Here is a 23,562-nt window from a genome sequence, read left to right as displayed (position 1 = left end):
GACAAGTACCTGTGCAGAAAAACTGTTATCCTGAGGAGGTGAGGATTGTGGATAGGATCAAGATCCTTTTCAGGCCTAGACTGGCCAAGAAGATGAGAGCTTTTGGACAAGGCTGTTGTGTAAGGAAAGAGTCCCCCGCCTTTTGAGAGTCCCGCTTCGGTGTGGGGGGACCACCCTTCTCCAGCTTCCAGTGTGAACTGAGAAAGGGAAACCCTCTCTTTGGAGAAGCTGGGATCTTCCCAGCACGAGAAACTTCTACAGGCCCCTGTGTGGCTCACGGCGAGCTTTGGTGGGACTGGAGTTTCCTGAACAGGAAACAGGGAGCACAGTCCTTTCCCAGAGCCCTGACCAGCAGACCTGAGGGCCTGTGCGGTGTGATGTTAGGATAGCTTGGTGTTGTCCACACCCCGTTAGTTAAGTTCTGTCTGAATGTGTCCTCGGTGTTCATTGTCCGACTTGGTAACATTTATTTTGGTCCTGACCCCTTCTGCTGCTGCTGAGTTTGAGCTTCAGTGCAGGTGGAATGACATTCAAATAAAGAAACACTTTATATCACCCATGCTGGCTGCTGCTTTTCTGAGTCATCTCCCTGGGATCAAGAGGGGTAAGGTTCAACCTGGCCCCATGTGTCAGGTTTGGCTGCATATTAACAGAGCCCTACTACTGTGGCTTAACAAGATAGTTTATTTTACCATCACATTAAAAAAACCCCAAAGTCTAGAGGTAGCCAGAGCATGACTGATAGGGCCCAGAGTCTTATCAGGAACCCAGCTCCTTTCTTCCTACACCACCATTTTCCATCCTGGCTTCCATCCTCAAGATCACCTCATGGCCCAAGATGGCTGCTGTAGCTCCAGTCACCTGGTCCACATTTCATTTGAAGGAGACTTCCGGAAATCCCACAGGACTGAGTCACATGACACATGAAGCTGTAAAGGAGGCTGAAAATGTGTTCTGTTAACTGGGCACATTGCCATCCCAAATAAAATTGGGGTTCTGCTACAAAAGACTAAGTAAGGAGCAAACAGAAGGCGTGGACAGCTAGCAGTCTCTGCACACTCCAGATAGCACGGGCTTGACCCTAGACTTGGCGTCCTGACTAGAGCAGATGAGGCTCCACTCTTTTCTTCCCGTGTGGACTTGGACAACTTAGTCTCCCTCTAAAGCCCCATTGAATAAATAGGGAAAACAACAGTGACTGTCTCACAGGGAAGCTGTAAGGAACAAATGAAAGAATGTATATGTAAGTGGCTTAGCAGAAGGTCTGGCACATTGTCATGTGCCCCGTATGGTGACCACATTGAAGACTTGGGAACTGAGTCTTCACTCAACACATTTTGAGCACTTACTCTATGCTAAGCACCTAAACTAGAAAAAAACCTAAACGAAACAGAGACCCTGTCTCAAGGGCAAGTCTGTTTGGGGAGATGAACATGTAAAAATAATGTCTAACTTGCTAAGTGCAGGGTATTGTAGGCACCCTGGGTAGGGACACCTTACATGGCATTTGGTGGGTGGGCAGACTAGGGGAAAGTTCTGCTCTAGGGTGAGCAGGTTAGTAGGCAGGCCAGGGTCAGAAAGGCCATTCAAAGAGAAGGCAGCTTGAGGAAGAGACATAGGTAAGCGGCAGAACCGTGTGTGCAGAACTAAAGGCAAGTCAGTCATGGTGAAGTGTGAAGTGGGAGGCACGAAGGGGTGAGAGGTGAGTCTGGAGAGACAGGCAAGGGCCAGATTATGAACACACTCAGGCTATGCACAGGAGTTCAGATTTACAAGCACTGGAGGGTTTTTTTTCTTTCTTTTTTTTTTTTTGAGACAGGGTCTGGCTCTGTTGCCCAGGTTAGAGTACAATGGTGTCATCATAGTTCACAGGAACCTGAAACTCCTGGGCTCAAGTGATCTTCTTGCCTCAGCCTCCCAGTTGCTGGGACTATGGGTGTGCCCCACCACACCTGGCTAATTTTTTTCTTTTTTAATCATTGGAGGATTTTAAGCAAGAGAGGGACACAACTTGATTCACACGTTAGAAAGATCACTCTGGTTGCAGTGTTAAGGGGCTGGATGAGAGGGGGACAATTTCAACAAAAGGGAAAGCAACAGCCTGACCTGAAGCAAGGTGGCGGCAGTGGGTCTGAGAGAAGAAAGAAGTGGCTTTGGGGAAGTAGAACTGAGGACACATGGTGGCCGACTGATTGTAGGGATAAGGGATAGACTGGCATCAAGGAGGATGGTTAAGTTTTTTGCTTGGGGGACAAGAAAGATTTGCCAATAGAGCAGGGGAGCAAGACGATCGGTTCAGGCTGAGATGTGCGTGAGACAGCCTGGCGGAGCTGGCCAACAGTCAGTCAACACGGATTTGGGAGCTCAAGAGAAAAATCTGGGTAGGAAATGTCACCATACAGGCAATGGCTGAAATCAGCAGCACAGAGGGGCCTGCTCAGGGTGACGTACAGTGTGGGGAGAGCACAGGGCTATGAACGTTGGAAAACACCACGATACAGAGTCAGAGGAAAGGACATCCACAAAGGAGAGGACGATGCAGGAGTCACAGGGTTGTAGGGAGAACTGTGAGTGTGGGGTTAGGGAGACCAAGGCCGTGGAGTTCAAGGGGAAAGTAGAAGGGAATGAAAAATGTGTGCACTGATTTGGGAACAAGGAGCCCCCAGTAAACTTGGTAAGAGCATGTTCAGGAGTGTGGGGGGAGTCAAACTGGGAAGTGTTCATGGAGAGCGTGGGGGGTGACTGGTCGAAGATCACGGTTTGGAGAAGTGTGCGTAGAAGGGGAAATGAGTGACTGGGGGACATCGGGCAATACTCAGTGCACACAGGGACCCAGCAGCAGACAAGGAGCAGCATCTTACCTAAGGGGGAGAGTGAACCGGCCCAGAGCGCAGAGGTTGGTCTTGAAGATAAAAGAGATGTCCTGTCAACACCGGGGAAGGTGAGGAGAGGGAAAGACATGAGTCACTTCTGGGGTAGAGGGAAGTGCAGTGTTTAGGGAGCTTGTGTCTGATGGCATCCATTGCTCAGTGGAGCGGGAAAGAAGGTCGTTTACCAGAAGAGAAGAGGGATGGACCAGGGGGGTTTGAGAAGAGTGATGAAAGTTTAGAACAGTTGCTAAAGGAGCCAAGGACAGATAAAAGGACCGACAGATGCCTGTGAATCTGTGGTGGTATCAAGAGACAGGAGGGTGGCACAGAGAAGGTGGGCTGTGGAAGGAGGCACAAGGTGAGGCGGGTGTCCCGAGAAAGTGTCTCAGAGATGCACCACGAGATCCAGGCTGGGTGTTGAAAATGGAGAGTCCGGAATGGGCGGAGAACATAGATGGAGGAAATGACTAACGTTCATGGGAAAGAGCTGGGAGGAAAGGAGATTGTGGGTACAGAGCTGGGTATTTGACCTAAATATTCCAAGTCATTCTTGAAGACTTTGAGATGACAGGTACCCTGATTAGAATGTCCACCCACATGGTAGGGAAAATGGCAGAAATTGGGGTGGAGGGTCAGAGTAGCCCACGTTGTCCAAGAATCAGAGAGTGGTTGGAAGTTTAGAAGATGACAGCAATGAAGAGGTCCAGTGGATGAAAGAACCAGATGCTGTGAGCATCAGTGTAATTTTTACCTGAGGGACAAATTGTGTGGACAAATTTGGGAAGAACCTGCATGCAACAAGATGTCGGAGAACAAGCAGTCTCCACTTAAATGGGCTGCACGGGACATGGTTTCCAAGGAGAGAAGCACAGTTCAGTTGGGGCCAAGAGATAAGACGGAGGAGGCAGGGTTTCTCTGTCAAGGAAAAGAGAAGGTGTCTGGAGAACACAGCAGAATGTCTGGGAGAGAAGGGTGGGACAGGGAGACAGAGCTGCTTGGTAAGAGCAGAGTGTTGGGGAAGCCAGAGGACACAAAATGCTCATCTGGAGAGGTAAGGGTGACAGCAGCATGAAGCTGGTAGAATTCACCAGACAGTTTCAAATAGAGCTCAAGCTGGAAACTGCTTGTCAGTCCACTCAGGCCGAGCCAAGCGCTGGGCGTGCTGGCTGCGGGCGCATCCACCCAGAGGGGCTGGAGAGCTCACTGAGGCGCTGAAGCCGGCGCAGCGACTCAACCTGAGTGGGTTGGAGGCGCCTTCAAATTCGTTCCCTCACTCCACACGCCACCTGTTGAATGTCTACTCTGCTCAGGTACCGCTAGGTTCTAGGAAGACAGAAAATAAATCAGACATAGGCTCAACACATCATTTTAGGCCTGTTAAGTAGCAGGGTTGTTTGCCTTTTCAGAGTGGCCAGGTAAGATTGTTTGTTGTTTTCTTAAACAAATATAGAATAAAACAAATGTACAGCTTCACAAATGATTACAAAATACTCTTCTAACCACCACCAAGGAGATACGATCTTGCCAGCCCACAGGCCTTCATGTGCTCCTGAACACGGTCCCCTTCCTTCCTGCCTACAAGTAGCCATGAGCTCGATTTTTGTGATAATTACCCCTCAACTCTTATTTATGTTTTTCACCCAAGTGCACATCTCTAAACAATATAGTTTAGTGTCCCTTCACCCCTTGCCTTTTTTTTTCAAATGAGATGAAGTCTCGCTCTGTTGTGCGGGCTGGCCTCAGCCTCCCGAGTAGCTGGGACTATAGGCATGAGCTAGTGTGCCTGGCTTTTTTTTTTTTTTTGAATAAACATGTCTTTCCCCATGTTTACATTTCTTTTTCTCCTTCTTTGCAATTTATTTATGAAGAAACGAGACCATTTTTTTTTTTTTTTCTTTTTTAAAGCCAGGGTCTTGCTCTGTCATTCAGGCCGGAGTGCAGTGGTGCTATCACAGTTAACTGCGGCCTCCAGCTCCTGGCTCAAGTGATCCTCCCGCCTCAGCCTCCTGAGTAGCTGGGACCACAAGCACAAGCCACTATGCTCGGCTAATTTTTAAACTTGGTTTTGTAGAGATGGGGTGGAGCTGGGGGGGTGCGTGCCTCACAGTGTTGCCCAGGCTGGTCTCAAACTCCTGGCCTCAAGCGATCCTCTGCCTCGGCCTCCCAAAGTGCTGGAATTACGGGCCTTAGCTACCACATCTGGCTGAGACCATGTGTTATACAGTGCTCCGCAGGTGCAATCTTGCTGGCTTCATTCTTGTGGGGTAGTTGAACAAATTCCTGCGTTCTTTGTATTTCTAGCAAACTGGTTATTAGATCTAGATGCTTAATCAGATTCAGGCTTGTGTGTGTGTGTGTGTATGTGCGTTTTCTCACATTCATGATAGACTCTTTTTTTCAGTTGCTGAGAGATTCATAATATCTAATTGTTTTTGTGTTGCTAGTAGCTACTGATCCTCAATGCTTACATTTTTAATTCATTAGGGGCTGCAAAATAGATGTTCCAATTTTATCATCCTTTCTTCATTTATTTGTGGGAAGTGGGGATATTTCCACAAAAGGAAACTTACCCTCATTTACTATGTAGTCACCCAGTGGCACAACTCATACAGGAAAGGCGAGATGAATGCTGGAGTATTCCCCTTTATTTTCCAAAGAATTGGTTCCTTAACATCCTCTAGAATGAACAATTATGTTTTGGTACCATTATGAACTATGGACTTAAACATGTTTAATGTATTTGATTCTGTTGTATTTATTATCCTAACTAATGCTCAAAATGTTCCACCTTTGATCAGGAGAATCCTCTTTATGTGCTGTGAGTCCTTTAAATTTAACCCTAATTAATATTACTTTGATATTTATAGGCCATTTATAGGCCTTCTTTGGAAAAATGTCTATTCAGGTCCTTTGTCCACTTTATTTTAATTAATTTGTTTTTTGAGACAGAGTCTCACTCTGTTGCCCGGGCTAGAGTGAATGCCGTGGCGTCAGCCTAGCTCACAGCAACCTCAGACTCCTGGGCTCAGCGATCCTCCTGACGCAGCCTCCCCAGTAGCTGGGGCTACAGGCATGCGCCACCACGCCTGGCTAATTTTTTCTATTTTTGGTAGAGACGGGGGTCCTGCTCTCACTCAGGCTGGTCTTGAACTCCTGACCTCAACTGATCCTCCCACGTCGGCCTCCCAGAGTGCTAGGATTATAGGCCTGAGCCACCACAACTGGCCTTTTGCCATTTTAAAAAGTCAAGTTAGTTTTTGGTTTGCTACTGAGTTGTACGAGTTCTGTATATACTTTAGATATCACTCTCTTATCAGATATATGGCTTGCAAATATTTCCTTCTTATTTATAGTTTGCCTTTACATTTCCTTTGGTGTGCAGAAAATTTGTACTGTAGTTTATTTCCATTTCTTTATTTTTGCTTTTCTTGCCTGTGCTTTTGGTGTCATATCCAAAATCATTGCCAAGACCAATGTCATGCTTTATCGCAATGTTTTTTTTCTAGGATTGTTATCATTTTAAGTTTTACATTTAAATTTTTAAATCCATTTTGAGTTGATTTTTGTGTATGAGGTAAGGTAAGAATCCCACTTTTTTTTTCATGTGGCTATCCAGTTTTCCCAACATTACTTTCTGAAGAGTCTATCCTTTCCCCAGTGTGTACTCTCAGTGCCTTTGCCAAAGATTAGTTAACTGTACAGGTGTGGGTTTATTTCTGGACTCTCTATTATGTCCCATTGGTCTATGTGTCTGTTTATATGCTTTATCAATCATACTGTTGTTGTTTTTTTTTTTTTTTGAGATGGAGTCTGGCACTGTTGCCCAGGCTAGAGTGCTGTGGCATCAGCCTAGCCCACAGCAACCTCAAACTCCCGGACTCAAGCAATCCTTCTGCCTCAGCCTCTCAAGTAGCTGGGACTACAGGCATGTGCCACCATGCCCAGCTAATTTTTTCTATGTATATTTTTAGTTGTCCAGATCATTTCTTTCTATTTTTAGTAGAGATGGGGTCTCGCTCTTGCTCAGGCTGCTCTCAAACTCCTGACCTTGAGCAATCCTCCCGTCTCGGCCTCCCAGAGTGCTAAGATTACAGGCGTGAGCCACCATGCCCGGCCAATCATACTGTTTTGATTACTACAGCTTTGTAATATAATTTGAAATCAGGAAATGTGATGCCTCCAGCTTTGTTCTTTTTGCTCAAGGTTTTAGCTATTTGGGGTCTTTTGTGGTTCCATATGAATTTTAGGATTTTTCTATGAAAAATGCATTGGAATTTTGATAGAGATTGCATTGAATCTGTAGATAGCTTTGAGTACTACGAACATTTTGATAAAATACTGATTCTTCCAGTTCATGAATATGCTATGTCTATTTATTGGTTTCTTCTTCAATTTCTTTCTTTTTTTTTTTTTCCGGAGACAGGGTCTTGCTCTGACGCCCAGGCTGGGGTGCAGTGGTGCAATCACAGCTCACTGCAGCCTCAAACTCCTGTCCTCAAGTGATCCTCCCCCTTTAGCCTCCCAAAGTGTTAGGATTAGTGAGCCACTGTGCCCAGCCTGATTTTTGTATGTTGATTTTGTGTCCTGCAACCTTACTGAATTTATTTATTTGTTCTAATAGTTTTGGTGGAGTCTTTAGGGTTTTCTATACATAAAACCATGTCATTGGCTGGGTGCGGTGGCTCACACCTGTAATCCTAGCACTCTGGAGGCCGAGGCAGGAGGATCACTTGAGATCAGGAGATCAAGACCAGTATGAGCAAGAGTGAGACCCTGTCTCTACTAAAAATAGCAAAAATTACCCGGGCAACTTAAAAAAAAAAAAAAAATAGCAGGGCATGGTGGTGCATGCCTGTAGTCCCAGCTACTCAGGAGGCTGAGGCAGGAGGATCGCTTGAGCCCAGGAGTTTGAGGTTGCTGTGAGCTAGGCTGACGCCATGGCACTCTAGCCTGGGCAACAGAGCCAGATTCTGTCTCAAAAAAATAAAAAAAATGTATACAATCATGTCATCTGCAAACAGAGATAATTTAATTCTTCCTTTCTAATCTTTCCTTTTTCTTGCCTAATTGCTCTGGTTAGGACTTCCAGTACTATGTTTCATAGAAGTGGCAGGAGTGGGCATCCTTGCCTTGTTCCTAATTTTAAAGGAACAAGCTTTCAACTTTTCACTGTTGAGTATGTTAGATGTGGGCTTGTGATATGGCCTTTATTTTGTTGAAGGACCTTCCTTCTGCACCTAAGTTGTTGAGTTTTTGTCATGAAAGGATGTTGAATTGTCAAATGCTTTTTCTTTATCTATTGAGATGATCATATGATTTTTGCCCTTCATTCTGTTAATATAGTGTATCACATTTGTTAATTTGCGTATGTTAAGACATCCTTTGCATCCCAGGGATACATCCCACTTGATTGCAGTGTATAACATTTTTAGTGGGTTGCTGAATTTGGTTTACTATAATAGTATTTTGTTGAGGATTTCAGTATCTACATTTGTCGGGGTACTGGCCTGTAATTTTCTTTCCTTGTAGTGACTTTGGTATGAGGCTTTACTATCTGGTTTTGATATGGGGATAATGCTAGCCTTGTAAAATGAGTTTGAGAGTGTTTCTTAATGTTTTTTTGAGAAGGGTTTGGGGATTGCTATTATTTATTGAAAAAGTTTCTTAAATTTAGAGATACAGTCTCACTCTGTCACCCAGGCCAAATTACAGTGGCGTGATCATAGCTCACTGCAGCCTCAAACTGCTGGGCTCAAGGGATCCTCCTGCCTCAGCTTCCCGAGTAGCTGGGAATATGGTCAAGTACACCCACCCAACTAATTTATTTTTTTAATAGAGGTAGGGTCTTGGTATGTTGCCCAGGTTGGTCTTGAACTCCTGGCCTCAACTGATCCTTCCACCTTGGCCTTTCAAAGTACTGGGATTATAAGGATGAGCCATTATGTCCAGCCAATTTTTTTTTTTTTTTTTTTTGAAAAGAAGGGCCAGTAGGCGGTGTTAACTGGCCTGGCACGAGTCCTGTATTAACTAGCCAATTCTTTAAATGTTTATTAGAATTAACCACTGAAGCCATCAAGTGCCGGGCCTTTTTTGGGGTGAGGGGTGGGGATGGGACATTTTGATAAGTGACTCGATCTTCTCATTATTGGTCTGTTCACATTTTCTATTTCTTTATGATTTGGACGTGGTAGGTCATAAGTTTCTAGGAATTTCTCCATTTCTTCTAGGCTATCCAATTTGTTGGCATGTAAATGTTCATAGTAATCTCTTATGATCCTTTGTATTTCTGTGTATTAGCTGTCATGTTTCCGCTATCATTTCAGAACTATTTCAGTTTCCTTCTTCCTTAGTGTAGCTGAAGGTTTGTCAATTTTTTTTATCTCCGAAAAACTCTTAGTTTCATTGATCATTGTTCTTCTAGTCTCTATTTCATCTATTTCTTTTCATCTTTGTTATGTCCTTCCTTCTAAATTTGGGCTTTGTTTGCTCTTTTTCTAGTTCCTGGAGGTGTAAAGTTAGGTTGTTTATTTGAGATTGTCCTTTATTTTCTTCATGTAGGTGTTTATTGCTATTAATATCCCTCTTAGAACTGCTTTTGCTGCATCCTTTTAAGTTTTCCTATGTTGCATTTATACTTTCATTTACCTGAAGAGAAATTTTAATTTCCCTTTTGATTTCTTCTTTGACCCACTGGTTGTTCAGGAACATCTTGTTTAACTTCCACATATTTGTTTTGTGAATTTTCTAGTTTTCCTCCTGTTATGGATTTCTATTTTCATAACATTGTGATGGGAAAAGATACTTGACATGATCTCAATCTTCTTAAATTTGTGAAGACTTGCTTTATGGCCTAACATATATGATCTGTCCTGGAGAATATTCTGTGTGTGCTTGAGAAGAATGTGTATTCTGCTGCTGTAGGATGGAATGTTCTGTATATGTCTGTTAAGTCCATTTGGTCAAAGGTAATTCAAGTCCAGTGTTTCCTTACTGGTTTTCTGTCTGCATGATCTATTCTTGAAAGTGGGGCATTGAAATATCCTATTATTGTATTACTATTTCTCCCTTCAGATCTACTAATATTTGCTTTCTAAATGTTGGTGGTTGATGTTGGGTGCATATATATTTACTGTACTTATAGCCACTTAATAAATTCTTCATTATTATACAATAACCTCTTTATATATTGTCTCTTTTCACAGTTTTTGAGTTAATGTTTATTTTGTCTGACATTAATATGGCTACCCCTGCACTCTTGGTTTCCCATTTTATGGAACATCTTTTCCCATTTCTTTGAGTTTGTGTGTGTCCTTAAAGATGAAGTGAGTCTCTCGTAGGCAGCATATAGTTGGGTTTTGTTTTTTAATCCATTCAGCCACTCTTTGTCTTCTGATCAGAGGTTTCAACCTATTTAAATTTAAGGTAATTATTGACAGGCAAGGGGTTACTATTGCCATTTTGTTAATTGTTTTCTGGCTGTTTTTGTAAGTCTGTTGTTCCTTTCTTCCTCTCTTGCTGTCTTCCTTTGTGATGGGATGATTTTCAGCTTTGATTTCTTTCCATTTATCTTTTGTGTATGTACTACAGATTTTTGCTTTGTGGTTACCACGAGGCTTACATAAAACATCTTACAGTTGTAACAGACTATTTTAAGTTGAAATTACATACAAAAACTGCATGCTTTTACTATCCTCATATCTATGTTTCTGAATTAACAATTTACATATTTTATACATATATCCATAACAAATTACTGTAGCAATAGTTATTTTAAATATTTTTGTCTTTTAACCTTCAGAATTATATGTGATTCACATACCACCATTATAGTATTAGGATAGCTCGTTTCTTTTTAGCGCTGAACATTCTATTGTCTGGAAGTACCACACCCATCCACTCGACTATAGGACACCTTGGTTACCTCCCAAGTTTGGGCAAGTATGAATAAAGCTATAAATGCCCATGTGCAGTTTTTTTGTATGTGGACGTACGTTTTTGACTCTGGCTAAATACTAAGGAGTGTGACAGCTGGATTATATGGTGAAAGTATGTTCACTTTTGCAAGAAATTGTCAAACTACATTCCTCCCACCAACAGTGAATGAAGAGTTCCTGTTGTTACACATCCTTGTCAGCATTTGGTTTTGTCAGTGTTTTGGACTTGACCATTCTAGTGGGTGTATAGTGGTATCTTGTCATTTTAATTTACAATTCCCTAATGGTACATGGTGTTGGGCACCTTTTCATATAATTGCTTGTCATCTGTATATGAGGTGTCTGTTTAGATTTTCAAATCGGGTTATTCATTTTATTATTGGTGAGTTTTAAGAGTTCTTTGCATATTTTGGATAACAGTCCTTTATCAGATATGCCTTTTGCAAATATTTTCTCCCTCTCTGTGTCATTCTCTTGACAGTGTCTTTTGCAAAGCAGACATTTATAACTTTAATGAAGTCCAGCTTACCAATTACTTCTTTCATGGATCACGTGTTTGGTGCTGTATCTAAAAAGTCATTGTCAAACCCAAGTTTATCTAGATTTCCTGCTGTGTTATTCTCTAGGAATTTAATAGTTTTACATTTAAGTCAATGATCCATTCTCATTTTTGTGAAGGACGTAAGGTCAGTGTTTAGATTTGTTTTGTTGCATGTAGATGTCCCGTTGTTCCAGCACCATTAGAAGAGACAGTCTCTTCTCCATTGTTTTGCTTTTGCTCCTTTGCCAAAAATCAAGTAACTATATCTGTGTGGGTCAAAGTCTGGAGACTCCACTGTGTTCCAGTGATCTATTTGCCTGTTCTTTCCCTAATACCACAGTCTTGATTACTACAGCTTTATAGCAAGTGTTGAAGTCTTGCAGTGTCAGAATCAGTTTAAAACTTTAGATCAGTTTGTTGATATCCACAAAATAACTTGCTAGTAATTTTGATTGGGATCAAATTGAGAATAAATGACATCTTCACCACATTGAATCTTCCCACTCATGAACATGAAATATCTCTGCATTTATTCTTCTTTGATTTCTTTCATCAGTTCTATAGTTTTCCTCATATAGGTCTTGTAACATTTCATTAGATTTACACCTAAGTAGTTTATTTCTGGGATGCTAATTTAAACAGCATTGTGTTTTTAATTTCAAATTCCATTGTTCATTGCTGGTATATAGAAAAGTGATTAAATTTTGCCTATTGACTTTGTATTCTGCAATTTTGTTGTAACTGCTTATTAGTTCCAGGAATTTTCTGGGTTGATTTTCTTGGATTTTCTACATAAACTGTCATCTGAGAACAAAGAACAGTTTTCACTTATTCCTTCCCAATCTGTATCCCTTTTAGTTCCTTTTGTCTTACTGCATTAGCTAGGACTTCCAGTACAACATGAAAAGGACTGGTGAGAAGGGACATCCTTGCTGTGTTTCCAGTCTTAGCAGGAAAGCTTCTCATTCTCACCACTAAGTAGCTATAGTTTTTTTTGTAGATATTCTTTTCACATTGAGGAAGTTCACCTCTACTCCCAACTAGTTTCCTGAGATATTTGTTAATTTTCAATGTTTTATCTGCATGTCTTTGCATGATTTTGTTGACAGTAGGGATGTTTATTCTACTCATTTTTTCTTGTAACTTTTGGGATTTGACTGATGTTTTTGGTTATTTTTATAAGGAGTTAATGATTCTGCACTTTTAGAAAGGAGGTATGATTTATGACAGTTTTTCTAGTTTCATGGCTGTATTCTCTTTTTTGGTGTGTAAAATACTGAAATATGGATGGTGCAAACTATAGCTGTATAAATTCAGCACAGAATATGCTTACAACTTTATGATCCATTGCTTCTCTGAGGAATTAAAGAATAAATTATTTAAATATCCTAATATTGTTTCTGTAAGGATAATACATTCTGGATTTTATGTGACAATCCTCATTTTCTTCTCTCAAAACATTTCACTTAATGTAATTCCCGTGACACACTCTCCCACCTCTATCTTGAGAATCCTGTTCAATTTGGATTCCATAAGGAGTTTCAGCATGGAGCTACTCAGGAGGCTGAGGCAGGAGGATCCCTGGAGCCCAGGAATTTGAGGTTACAGTGAGCTATGATCGCACCAGTTCACTCCAGCCAGGGTGATAGAGCAAGACCCTGTCTGTAAACAAAACCAAAAACAACCAACCACAAATTAGACCATGCCCCTTCTCTGTTTCATAGCCCACAATCACTCCCCTGCTGTACTTGCATAATGCAGATTCTTACCAAACCTACAAGGTTCTGCATCAGGGACCAGCAAATTATAGCCTGCAGGCCAAATCCAGCTTGCCACTTGTTTCTGTAAATAAAGTTTTATTGGAACATAGCCACCTACCGTCTATGGCTGTCTTTGTACTGCAATGGAAGAGTTGATAATTATAACAAAGACAATATGGCTTGCAATGCCTAAATATTTACTATCTGGGCCTTTATAGAAAGAGTTTGCTGACCCCTCCTCTATATAATGTGACCCCTATCTCCCTCTCTTACAGCATCTTCTACCCCTTTCCAAGGCCCCACCCACTCACTACATCTCAACCAAGCTTTTCCTACCTCAGTTTGCACTGCCCAGGAATGATCTTCACTTGTCCTAGCACTGCCTTCTTACCACTGAGGTTTCAGCTTACATGTCAACTCCCCAGAGATGTTTCCTAACCAACCTAGCACAGCCCCTTCAGCCACCCTAGTCACATATCTGCTATGAAACAATTAACATGACTATTTGAAATCAGGTACTAGTTAAGGTCTCTCTCCCCTACTGGAATATAAACTCCATGACAGAAAGAGACCTTACATTGCCCATGCACAACCATTTTAATCAGCATAATAAGCCCAACATCAAAAACAATGCCTGCCATTGTTTTTGAATAAAAAGGCCAATAAACAGTTGCTGAATGAATGAGACACCAAGGTCAGTTTTTAACATTTAATTCCATTGTTGCAGACTTGCCTTAATGCTGGCCTGACCTCAATCATAAAAGGCTGAGGGAAGGTTACTCAGTGTTCTTGGCCCTATTATGGGCAAAAAAACCTTCACCAAGAGCAACATGGGTCCACCTTGCCCTTCTCAGGGAAGAATAGCATTAGGAAAACCAGGCAAGGTAAGGTCACAGAAGAGGACAAGGAAGTTCTCAACTTTTTGATTATTATGGTTAAGAATTTTATTATCAAAATTATTACATCTCTTGTGAAAGTTCAAATGTTACAGCAAGGTGTAAACACTCCACTTGAGAAAGAAGTGATACTTCTTCCCTTCCAAGAGTTCCCCCCACCCCCCGCCCCCACCCCCCCCAGAGGTCTGGTCTTGACAGCACCCTGCCCACACAGAGTGGCTGGGGTCTCTGCACGTGCCAGGCAGGGTGAGGGCCGCCTGCCCGCTGGCTTCTCCCCTAGGCTAAGAGCCAAGGAGAGAATGCAAACCCCAGCCCAAATGGAGAGACATTTACATACGTTTTATATAATATACAAAGAAACCAGCATCCCAGGCAACATGATTTCCACTCCCAAGGCTCTCCCAGACTGATGGGTTTGTGGGGGAAACAACAAAAAGAAAAGTACTCTGCTGAGGTCTCAGCATTTAAAAAAAAAAATCTCCCCTCATTTGAGCAAACACCTGATTTCAATTTTGAAAAGTGAAATTTTGTAACAGTCACACACAAAGAGAGAAGACTGTGCATATGATAGTTGTAGGACAGGGTAGAAAAGAAGGGGATGCAAGAGGCTGGAGGAAAAAAAGGAGAAGAAAACAAATCAGAGGTAAGGAAGGAGGGAGACTCACAGTATTATCTTGTCCAAAAGAAAAGAAGGTCCACTGCAGCACCAGGGATTACACCTGTCATATATTCACTACCCCTACCATGGTTATAACTGAATACAAAATTAGATAAATAAAAACACGCCAGATATTACAGTAAACAAGTGAAAGAAATAAGCTGGCAACCGTATGGAATTTAAAAAGATTGTGTACCCCACCTGGGCGGGCTCCAGGGCTCCTCCAGGGGTGTACAACAGGCACAATGCACTGATGGGGAGAAGCCAGTCTGTTCTCATCTCTCTTCCAGAACAGTGTTAGGGGTGTGGGTGGCTTGGTAACTCTCTCACCGGGCCCACTCTCACGTAAGCATCCCCCAAAGAACTGTGGGGTAGGCCCACACACAATCACAGTCCTGTCGGTGCCACTCCACAAACCTATCTTCCCACTCTTACCCTGCAGTCACAAGTGCGTGCTCCCCAATCACGGAGGCGGTCCTGCTCATGGGATCGTCAACTCCTGATTAATTGGGTGTAGAAGTAATAAAATTCAAAGCATTCCCAAACCACTCAGTATCCTTCCTAATCAAACTTTCTGCCACAAGCTGGTAAGTAAGCAATGCAATTGGCCCATCTCATTTCTCTTTCCTCTTTTGTCTACTTCATGCATTACTGAGCTGTGAAATATCTTGGGAAGGGGGAGTATGATGGTAACAGCTGGGGGACAGTCTGCTCCCGGATCATCAAGAACTGACCATGAGCTCTTCTTCAAAGAGCCTGGCACCCCTCAGTCAGAGCATGTTCCAAGCTTTACTATCCCCGTGTAATTCTTGGTGATTTTAAGATAAAGGTAGGGCGTATTTTTGGTGGAAACACAGTGGCCAGATATCTGCTTTTGGAATGGTTCTCTTAGGGCAAACATTTAGATACCTACCTTTCTTCTTAAGTGCATAAACCCCTAATGCGACTCAGATGGCTTGGGGCTTTGAAATCGGCTCTTTTAATTTTTTTTTCCTTTGAAAAGAAAACTTTTTTTTTTTTTTTTTTTAAATTTAAAAAGATGTCCTCACTGCACAAGTGACTATAGGCTACAGGCAAGGATGGGAGACGGAGGCTTCAACACAACTCATTGCACTTAGAACCATTACTAACCGAAACACCATTTGCTTGTCAACAATGTACCCTTAACAGCAGGGAGAAACTTCTTTATAGTCTCTGCTTCAGACAAGATTTACAGCTTTCTCCAAGGCCAGGAGGCCAACCTCGACCACAAGTCTTGTTTCTTGTCCACCAGACCCAATCCTCTGGCACCTTGTACCCCCCTTCCCCAGCAATATGCTCGGCCTAGGTTCCAGAGGCAGCTGGAAGGAAGCAGCTATGGGCTCATTCAGTTCTGTTTGCCCAAATCCAGAAGCCCTAGGAAAGTCCTGTCTGAGTCTTGACTCCCGACCCTTGCAGTGGCTGGAGTCGGTACTGGTGCACATTCCCACCCCCACGGTGTGGGTAGTGCTGTGAATTGGAAACCGCAGATACCCTGGAGGCCTGGTAGGCAGATGACTGCCCAGCACTGGGCAGACTGATAGTCCGTAAGTCTGATGGCAATGACGACCGAGAGTTCTGAGGAAAGGAGGTGGAACTCAGAGTTCCTGTGCTGGACTGAGAAACTGAGTCTGAGGTTGGCGAGTCTGAGGGTCCCTGCAGGGTAGGGCTAGCAGCACTAGAAGGGCAGCTCCTCCGTGGAAGATTGCTGCCAGTGCTGTTTCCAGAATGTGGCTGGCTGCTATAATACCCTGGTGTCCCCGTAAATGGGGCCAACGAGTCTGTGGACACAGGGTGGGCAGGGCTGGAATAGGACGTGGAGGAGAGGGATGATTCTGAAGAACCGTGAGAGGGGGGGTTTCCAGGTCTCAGTGCAGTAGTTCGATAACTGTATCCTGGAGATTGGGTGGGATGTCCTCTAAAGGGGGAGGAGCTTTGCTGAAGGAGGCTTTGTGATTCTGTCCGTGGACTATCACACTGCAGGAGCTAGAAAGAGTTGGGAGGAAAAGCATAAGCAGGTGAACAAGTCCCTTAAATGGCTTGGGAATATTTACAATACCCTACTTTTAAAAAATTCTTCATCTATTTAACCATTTGTTCTTTTTAGGATACCAAAGGCAATAAAATGGCTGTCTTTGATAATCTTATTTATTTTCTGGCATAATTTATTACCTGAGGGTGAGCAGATGATGATTTGCTTCCAAGGCTGCTGAAACTATATGCAAAGACAGCATCTCAACTGCAAAGAATGGCCAGGATCACAAAACATTTGGAACCCGGAACACACACTTAAGCCCAGAGACTGGCAATTTCTCATCTCACCTGGTAGCTGTATCTGGAAGGGCTGTAAACAGTTGCTCCTTTAGAGAGTGCTGAGCTCAATGTCTCTGGGCCTTCTGAATCTGCAGGGTCTGGAAGGTAATATAAAAAAATCAACTTGCTTTTTAGAATAAGTGAGAAATAGCCATTGTTCATTCAAATCACCAATGCCATCACCAACCCATGCTGCTCTCTTTGTGACAAATCGGGTGAGTGCAGCATGCCAGAAGGGCAAAAGGAGTGGTTAATTATGGGCTATGTTTTAAATGCCTGATCTGCTTCCCGTCTCCTTCTTTCTCTTCATCCTTCATCGAGGTGGATTTCCAGGACTTTGGAGATGAGAGTTACAGAAAGGTATCCCTTGGGAGAAAAGAGCAGACAGAGAGCAAGCAATGCTAGATCTTACAAATGGTGTAGCCCAAAAGAGCAAGACTGGGCTGGAACCTAGCATATATCAGAGCCCAGCTGCGTCAGAAACTGACTCACCTCATCCCAGTATTTGGTGTAAACTGTGTAGAGCCTGGCTCACAAGTCCCTGAACCTGGTTGGCAGTAGGAAGCCATGGGCTCACCTGAGTCTTTCTCTGTGATGTTACTCTCCCACGTGGGAGAGGGCTCCCCTTTTTGGGCCACCCTCACACTGCTTCGGAGGACCTTCGGGATGCTCCCTCCTTCTCGGAGTCGTTCTACTGACGTGGGAACCATCCTGTAAAGGCAACATGGTGCAAGTTTAAGCCACAGGACTTAAGAGTTAAGAGTCTGATACTCTCTTACAACAGCTTCTTAAACATTACTTTCTTCAGGACTAATTTAAAACAAGGTATTTCCTCTGCCTCAAAGTATGTCAGGCACAAAAGAAAAAAGAAGAAACACTTAAAAAACAAATCAAGGAAAACGTGGATTACGGATATCAACTTCCTTTAACTCCCATTTTGAAAAGCTACATTTTCTCCTCCGTGAACTCATGTGCCTGACACACTGAAGTTTAATAAAACTTTCACAGATAAATGAGTATCATTTGAGCCATGTCTCTTCTTTCCCAGACTCATTTCCTCAGTTCACAGTCCCTGAACTCCAGTACTTCATTCTCTATTTCACTCATTTAATCCTTAGTAATCGCTACCAGCATTATTTATTTTTTTGTTTGTGGTCTTCCCTAAACCATTCAAGTCCTTTCAGAATGTCTTATTGTTCTGTGTATGCTAGCTGTGTGGAATAGAGACATTCGTTAATTCAACCGGAACTTGGCTGAACTCTTGACTTACCTTTCACACAAAATGAGGAAACAGAAGAGGCAGTGTTAATGCCCACCAAATAAAATAGCTCATGTGCATCCACAACTATGTTGTCCAAAGGGCTCTCCACAGGCTCATGGTATCCTTTACTTCTGCAAGCTGGGAGGCTGCAGCTGACACTATTACATCAGCTGAACAGACAGATGGCACTGTCGGCTGGCTCTCTCAGATAAAGTTTTCCCATATATTTTAGGTAAAACTGGGAATGATCCTAGATATATGCTTCTTTTCTGAGTTTAATTATAAACTTACCACCTACTGCTGATATTCTCTTGAGGTCTGCAGTGAGATGAAGAAGTGCCTCTGGAATCTGATGGGCTTACCGCCTCCAAATGGGACATAGAGGAATGAGATGGGGAGAATTTCTTGTGCGGGGAAGATGGAGTTCGGGCTGAGGATCCCTGCACACCGTGGGCACCAGTGTCAGAAACAGAGTTACTGCAGCCTTGCCCAGCTCCTGAAGACTTGCTTTTGCTCTGTGCAGAGTCACCTCCCCCACCAGCAGAATTTTCCTTGGCTTCTTGTTTCCGTTTCCGGTATTCCAGCAGGGATACCTAAAAAGGAAAAAAGAAACAGTACCATAACTGGATACCATTAGTGGATCACTAGCAATGGGGAAAGAATGAAAGATGGAACCTTAATAAACCACTAGCCAAGCCACGCAAACAAAATAGACATCAGCCGTGATAACTTTTTCCAGGTGTGACAGATATCTGAGCACAACTACATATTTAAGCCAGTCAGAAAGTGGTAAGAGGAAGAGAATAAACTAGGAGATGACATTTTTGAAGAATGGTGTTCACCAAGTAGAACACAAACTGTTTTTTGGCCTTCAGAAAACCCTGTGAGGTTACCATTACCTAGTAACAAAAGTGTGCTATCATAGTTATTTGCACCAATGGGAGCACCTAGAAAAGAAAGAGTGGAAAATTGGAAGCTTGTGTGGTTTGCAAAAGCCACCCAGCTGATTCTGATGGCTCTTTTGCACTCCCTAGGAATCTCTAGAGTTGGCTTTTTAAAAAAGAGAGAAGAAAAAAAGAAAAAGCCAATGCTCCAGGGTTCTTAAATATGTTCAACTGTTCAGCATACACATAGGGATGTGTTACTGTCTCTGTCTTACACACAGGGAAACATAAAAGGAGTAGAAACTATTTCCAGTTTATACCTTAGTAAGCTAGCTCTCGCAAACCTACACTTGGTAACTTCTCTCCAAGCTCCTCTTCCTCTGCCTAATCCTTACTCCTTCACAACAGATCCCCCTTCCCCACCCCACCTAATACACCTCCTCTTTGCTGTTACAACACACTGTGCTTATACTGCCTGCAGAACCTTTTACAGTGTCTTGTGTTCCCTGACTAAACTGTAAGTTCTATGAGAGCCAAGACCACGTATATTTGGATTTTTTATCTTTAATATCCAGCAGACAACTTGGCATACTGCAGGTGCCCAGTAAATTTCAGAAATGTTCCATGATTTCAATCACTTTTGTGCGTAATAAATGAAACCAGAAATCCTATATTGTTTCCATGTTTGTTTTATTCCCCACCCAGCATGTGAGTTGTTACACACTCCTTAGTGCAGCAGTCCCCAACCTTTTTGGCACCACGGACCAGTTTCATGGAAGACAATTTTTCCACAGATGGGGGTGAGATGTGGAGAGGGATGGGTTTGGGATGATTCAAGAGCTTTATATTTATTGAGCAGTCAAACCTCTCTGCTAGTGATAATCTGTATTTGAAGCCACTCCCCAGTGCTAGCATCCTTGCCTCAGCTCCACCTCAGATCATCAGGCATTAGATTCTCGTAAGGAGCATGCAATCTAGATCCCTCACACATACAGTTGACAGTAGGGTTTGTGCTCCTATGAGAATCTAACGCCACCACTGATCAGGAGGTAGAGTTTATGCAGTGATGTCAGTGATGGGGAGCGGCTGTAAATACAGATGAAGCTTCATTTGCTCTGCTCACCTCCTGCCACGCAGCACCGTTCCTAATAGGCCATGGACCAGTACTGGTCTGCCGCCCAGGGGTTGGGGACCACAGCCTTAGTGGATTCCGACTCCGATGGTCACCATGCTGCTTATGTTTGTTTCTGAGAGTTCAGTGCTATTCATGCAACAGTCTTTGAAACCCATTATTATCTTATTCCAAATTATCTGCCAGTGTTTTCTCCTTTTTCTATTCCCTTGGGGTTCTCATTTTTTTTATCCAAATATAAAATATAACAAAAAATATGAAAAGTAAGACAATTCTGTATATGCATTTTTTAGTATGTAATCTTAAAGAAAGAAGTTTATAATATTAAATTCTAGTAATGTATTTCATTGTAAAGAAAATTAAAAAAGCCATTAGGCTACATTGCAATGAGGATATTACAGATATTTTGCCATTACGTGAGACTGTCTCACACATAGGACATTCAGCACCCCAGGCCCTGCCCAATACATGCAAGTCACTGTGACAACCCAAAATACTTCCATGCATCTCTAAATGGCTCTCCTTGAGAATGACTGATACAAAAAGCACATTTTGGGCATTGTGATTTCTAGATCAGGCAATACTTACAAGTGGTGTCCCAACCTGTTAACAAGCTTTCAATGGCCTGGCCCTGTCCATCCATCTCCCCCTGGACTTAACTCCTGGCTCTCCCTGCCTTCCACCTGATGCCACAACAACATTCGACAGATTGCACCACACTACATCCCTTCTGCCCACCGGTGGAGTATCACATATTTGCTTGTTCTGCTCCCACTACGGTAACATACCTCATCCTCATGTTGGCTAAATTAGTAGCCTGCTACTCTTAACTCTAATCCCATCCCTCCAACTGGCTAAGGATCTCTTGTTTGTTCTCTACATATCTGACTAGGTCAAATCTCCCTGTTAAGATGGTATCACCACATCTGAACAACTCCTTTGGAGCATCTATCACTACTATAATTACTTATTTATTAATATAATTATCTGCTAAAGCTCAGTCTCACTTGCTATAAGCTCCATTTGGGCAGAACCTAGGAGGCGCTACAGCAGGGTGACAATACAAGCACGCAGTGTGGAATCAGAAAGACCTGGGTAGTGTCCTGACTTTTCTATTTACTAGCTCTGTGACCATGGGCAAATTACTCAACTTGCCTTTGTTTCCTCATCTGCAAAATGGGAAATTATATTATAGAATTATTGTAAAGATAAAATGTATTTGAAGAGCTTAACACAGTGCCTAGAACCTGGGAAGTGCTAAATGATAAGTAATTATTACTCTCTTTCATTGCTTTAACCTTTGAATTACTTGTACATGGCACATAGTAAGCATTTAAATTTGCTGAATATTTACAGCATTCACCAAACTGTATCAAAACAGTCTGTCTTTCACTGGACATAGCAGAGACTATGTCTTATTTATCTGAGAACAGCGCTGAACACATAGCAGGAACTTGTTTAACGTCTACGGAATTACTTGCTTAACATTCTTCAAAAGGTGATCTATGTAACATGAAACACTTACCTTTTTCCTCTGCGGTGGGTTCTGGGGGGCAGATGGGACTCCCTCACAGGCCCTTTCGCCACCAGGTGACATGGATCCACGAGAGAGGTCTTTCATAAAGCCGTGTTCATATCTGCTGGAAAATCCTTCTGCAGGAGAACAATATCCCCCATCCAAATGTAAAGGCTTCCTATCTCCCACTAGAGGAGACCCTCGATATAATCCATCTGCTCGAGGCATAGCGTTCAAAGGGGAGTAGGCATACATCAAGTTGAACTCTGTTCGAAATGCCTGGTCTGAGTTTCTCACAAGGGTCTGATGTCCGTCTCCACTCCTGCTTGGGAAACCAGTCTCAGAAGTGGGCCCAATGGAGGGATGAGGAGCCAGGTCAGAATGACCTGAGTTGAGCAGGGAAGGTCTATCAGCACAGCTGTTAGTGTTGGAGTCAAGGTATCCTACTTTTGTCAAATCCAGGTCTTTTCGGTGACAAAGCTGAAAGAATAAAAATCAACGGAGACATGGGGCAGGGGAGACAGGAAAAAGTCAAAGGGCAGAAAGGAGGGGAGGTGAGAGGGACACAGGTGAACAGAGAAAGATAAGAGGGATGTAGAAAAGAGAAAGCCATTATCATCTGTAAAAGTCCCACGTCCCAAGAGCATATATAGGCCAGATTACTAAAGAATCCCAGCCTTTCCCAAATTGCTTTCAAGTCTTTCCAGATGGGAATACTGGGAACATTAGAATTAGGTAATTGGCCAAATGTGACTACTTTGCCTGCTTAGCCTTTCATCGGGTTTGCTGAGACACCTTGCACTACACTAAGGGACAAGTGGTATATTTGGGATTTACCTGAGCCCCATGAACACTACAGAGGTGAGACTGGTGTTTTAAGACCACTGGCTCCTGGTGTTATTCATTTCTAAATTAATATTGATGGAAGGCGGGGAAAGGGGGAGGAAAGGAGAAGGTAGACGGAAAGGCAAGTATTTAAGTTACTGGTTCAGTAAAGGAGGATGGCATTAAAGACATCAACCAACCAGTTCTTCACTCACTTTCACTGTTAAGTAGGTGTGTTTCTCATACAAGTTTCTGGACACTCAATTCTTTCTTTATCCTCTAATGTATGTCAACAAATCACAAGACCACTAATGCTCATCACTGCAGAGATTCTGAAAAGCTGAAATGTATGTACCAAAAGTAAGCCCCACCTACTGTTTGGTTATCATAAGTTCCTAACACCAAGTTTTTCCACCACTAGGTCAACTGTAGCCAATTCTCTACAAAGAATGGTACCAGAAACCCAGATACCACACCGTGTCAGTCTCAAATTTTGCTATCTTAGAATCTTTAACAACTGAAGACAGTAAACTTTACTTTCCTGACAAGATAGTCGAAACATCTGGAAAATCTCTAGTACACTAGTGTAATACAACCTTTTTCAGTTTCACACTGACCCATTAAAATCCCACTGATTCAGAATTTGGTAAACTATCACTAAGTTTAGCCCTAATTTTTTATTGGAAGGGGTTGGGGTTAAAGTTCAGTTAAACATTTCTGAGAGACTAAAACTTCGTCTTTAAGAGAAAAAAGGTCCCATGTAGATTCAGAGTTAATCACTACATTTGTGCAAAGCTAGTAACAGAAACTCTAGCACTAAAATTTGAATTTAACATCTCCATAGCAGTAGAGTTTCTGAGAAAAGCTCTCAATTGATATCCTAAGGAGATATCACTTGTACAGTACCATATCCCAACCATCGCCAAACGGTGGCCTGTGACACAAAGCCAGGGA

The 23,562-nt window shown here is 42.7% G+C and overlaps 1 protein-coding gene across 11 annotated transcripts in view; it reads right to left on the bottom strand.

Moving 5' to 3' along the window:
- Nucleotides 1-676: 676 nt before the first annotated feature.
- The window catches only part of SETD5 (SET domain containing 5), a 91,817-nt gene continuing 68,931 nt past the window's right edge, over nt 677-23,562 (bottom strand). For 7 of the 11 annotated variants that reach the window (XM_069476053.1, XM_069476055.1, XM_069476054.1 and 4 more), the window contains 5 exons: nt 21,793-22,263; nt 18,543-18,844; nt 17,568-17,701; nt 17,000-17,088; nt 14,171-16,663 (listed from right to left, as the gene is read on the bottom strand). In XM_069476053.1, coding sequence (XP_069332154.1) covers nt 16,055-16,663; nt 17,000-17,088; nt 17,568-17,701; nt 18,543-18,844; nt 21,793-22,263 — 1,605 coding nt within the window. In that variant the 3' untranslated portion in view covers nt 14,171-16,054. Of the gene's footprint in view, nt 16,664-16,999; nt 17,089-17,567; nt 17,702-18,542; nt 18,845-21,792; nt 22,264-23,562 lie in introns of all 11 variants that reach the window. The other 4 variants (XM_069476061.1, XM_069476060.1, XM_069476058.1 and 1 more) reach the window with 2 other exon arrangements.

Source organism: Eulemur rufifrons, chromosome 7, assembly GCF_041146395.1.
Source record: "Eulemur rufifrons isolate Redbay chromosome 7, OSU_ERuf_1, whole genome shotgun sequence".
Taxonomy (NCBI): domain Eukaryota; kingdom Metazoa; phylum Chordata; class Mammalia; order Primates; family Lemuridae; genus Eulemur; species Eulemur rufifrons.
This window is presented reverse-complemented; position numbering and strand designations above follow the sequence as displayed.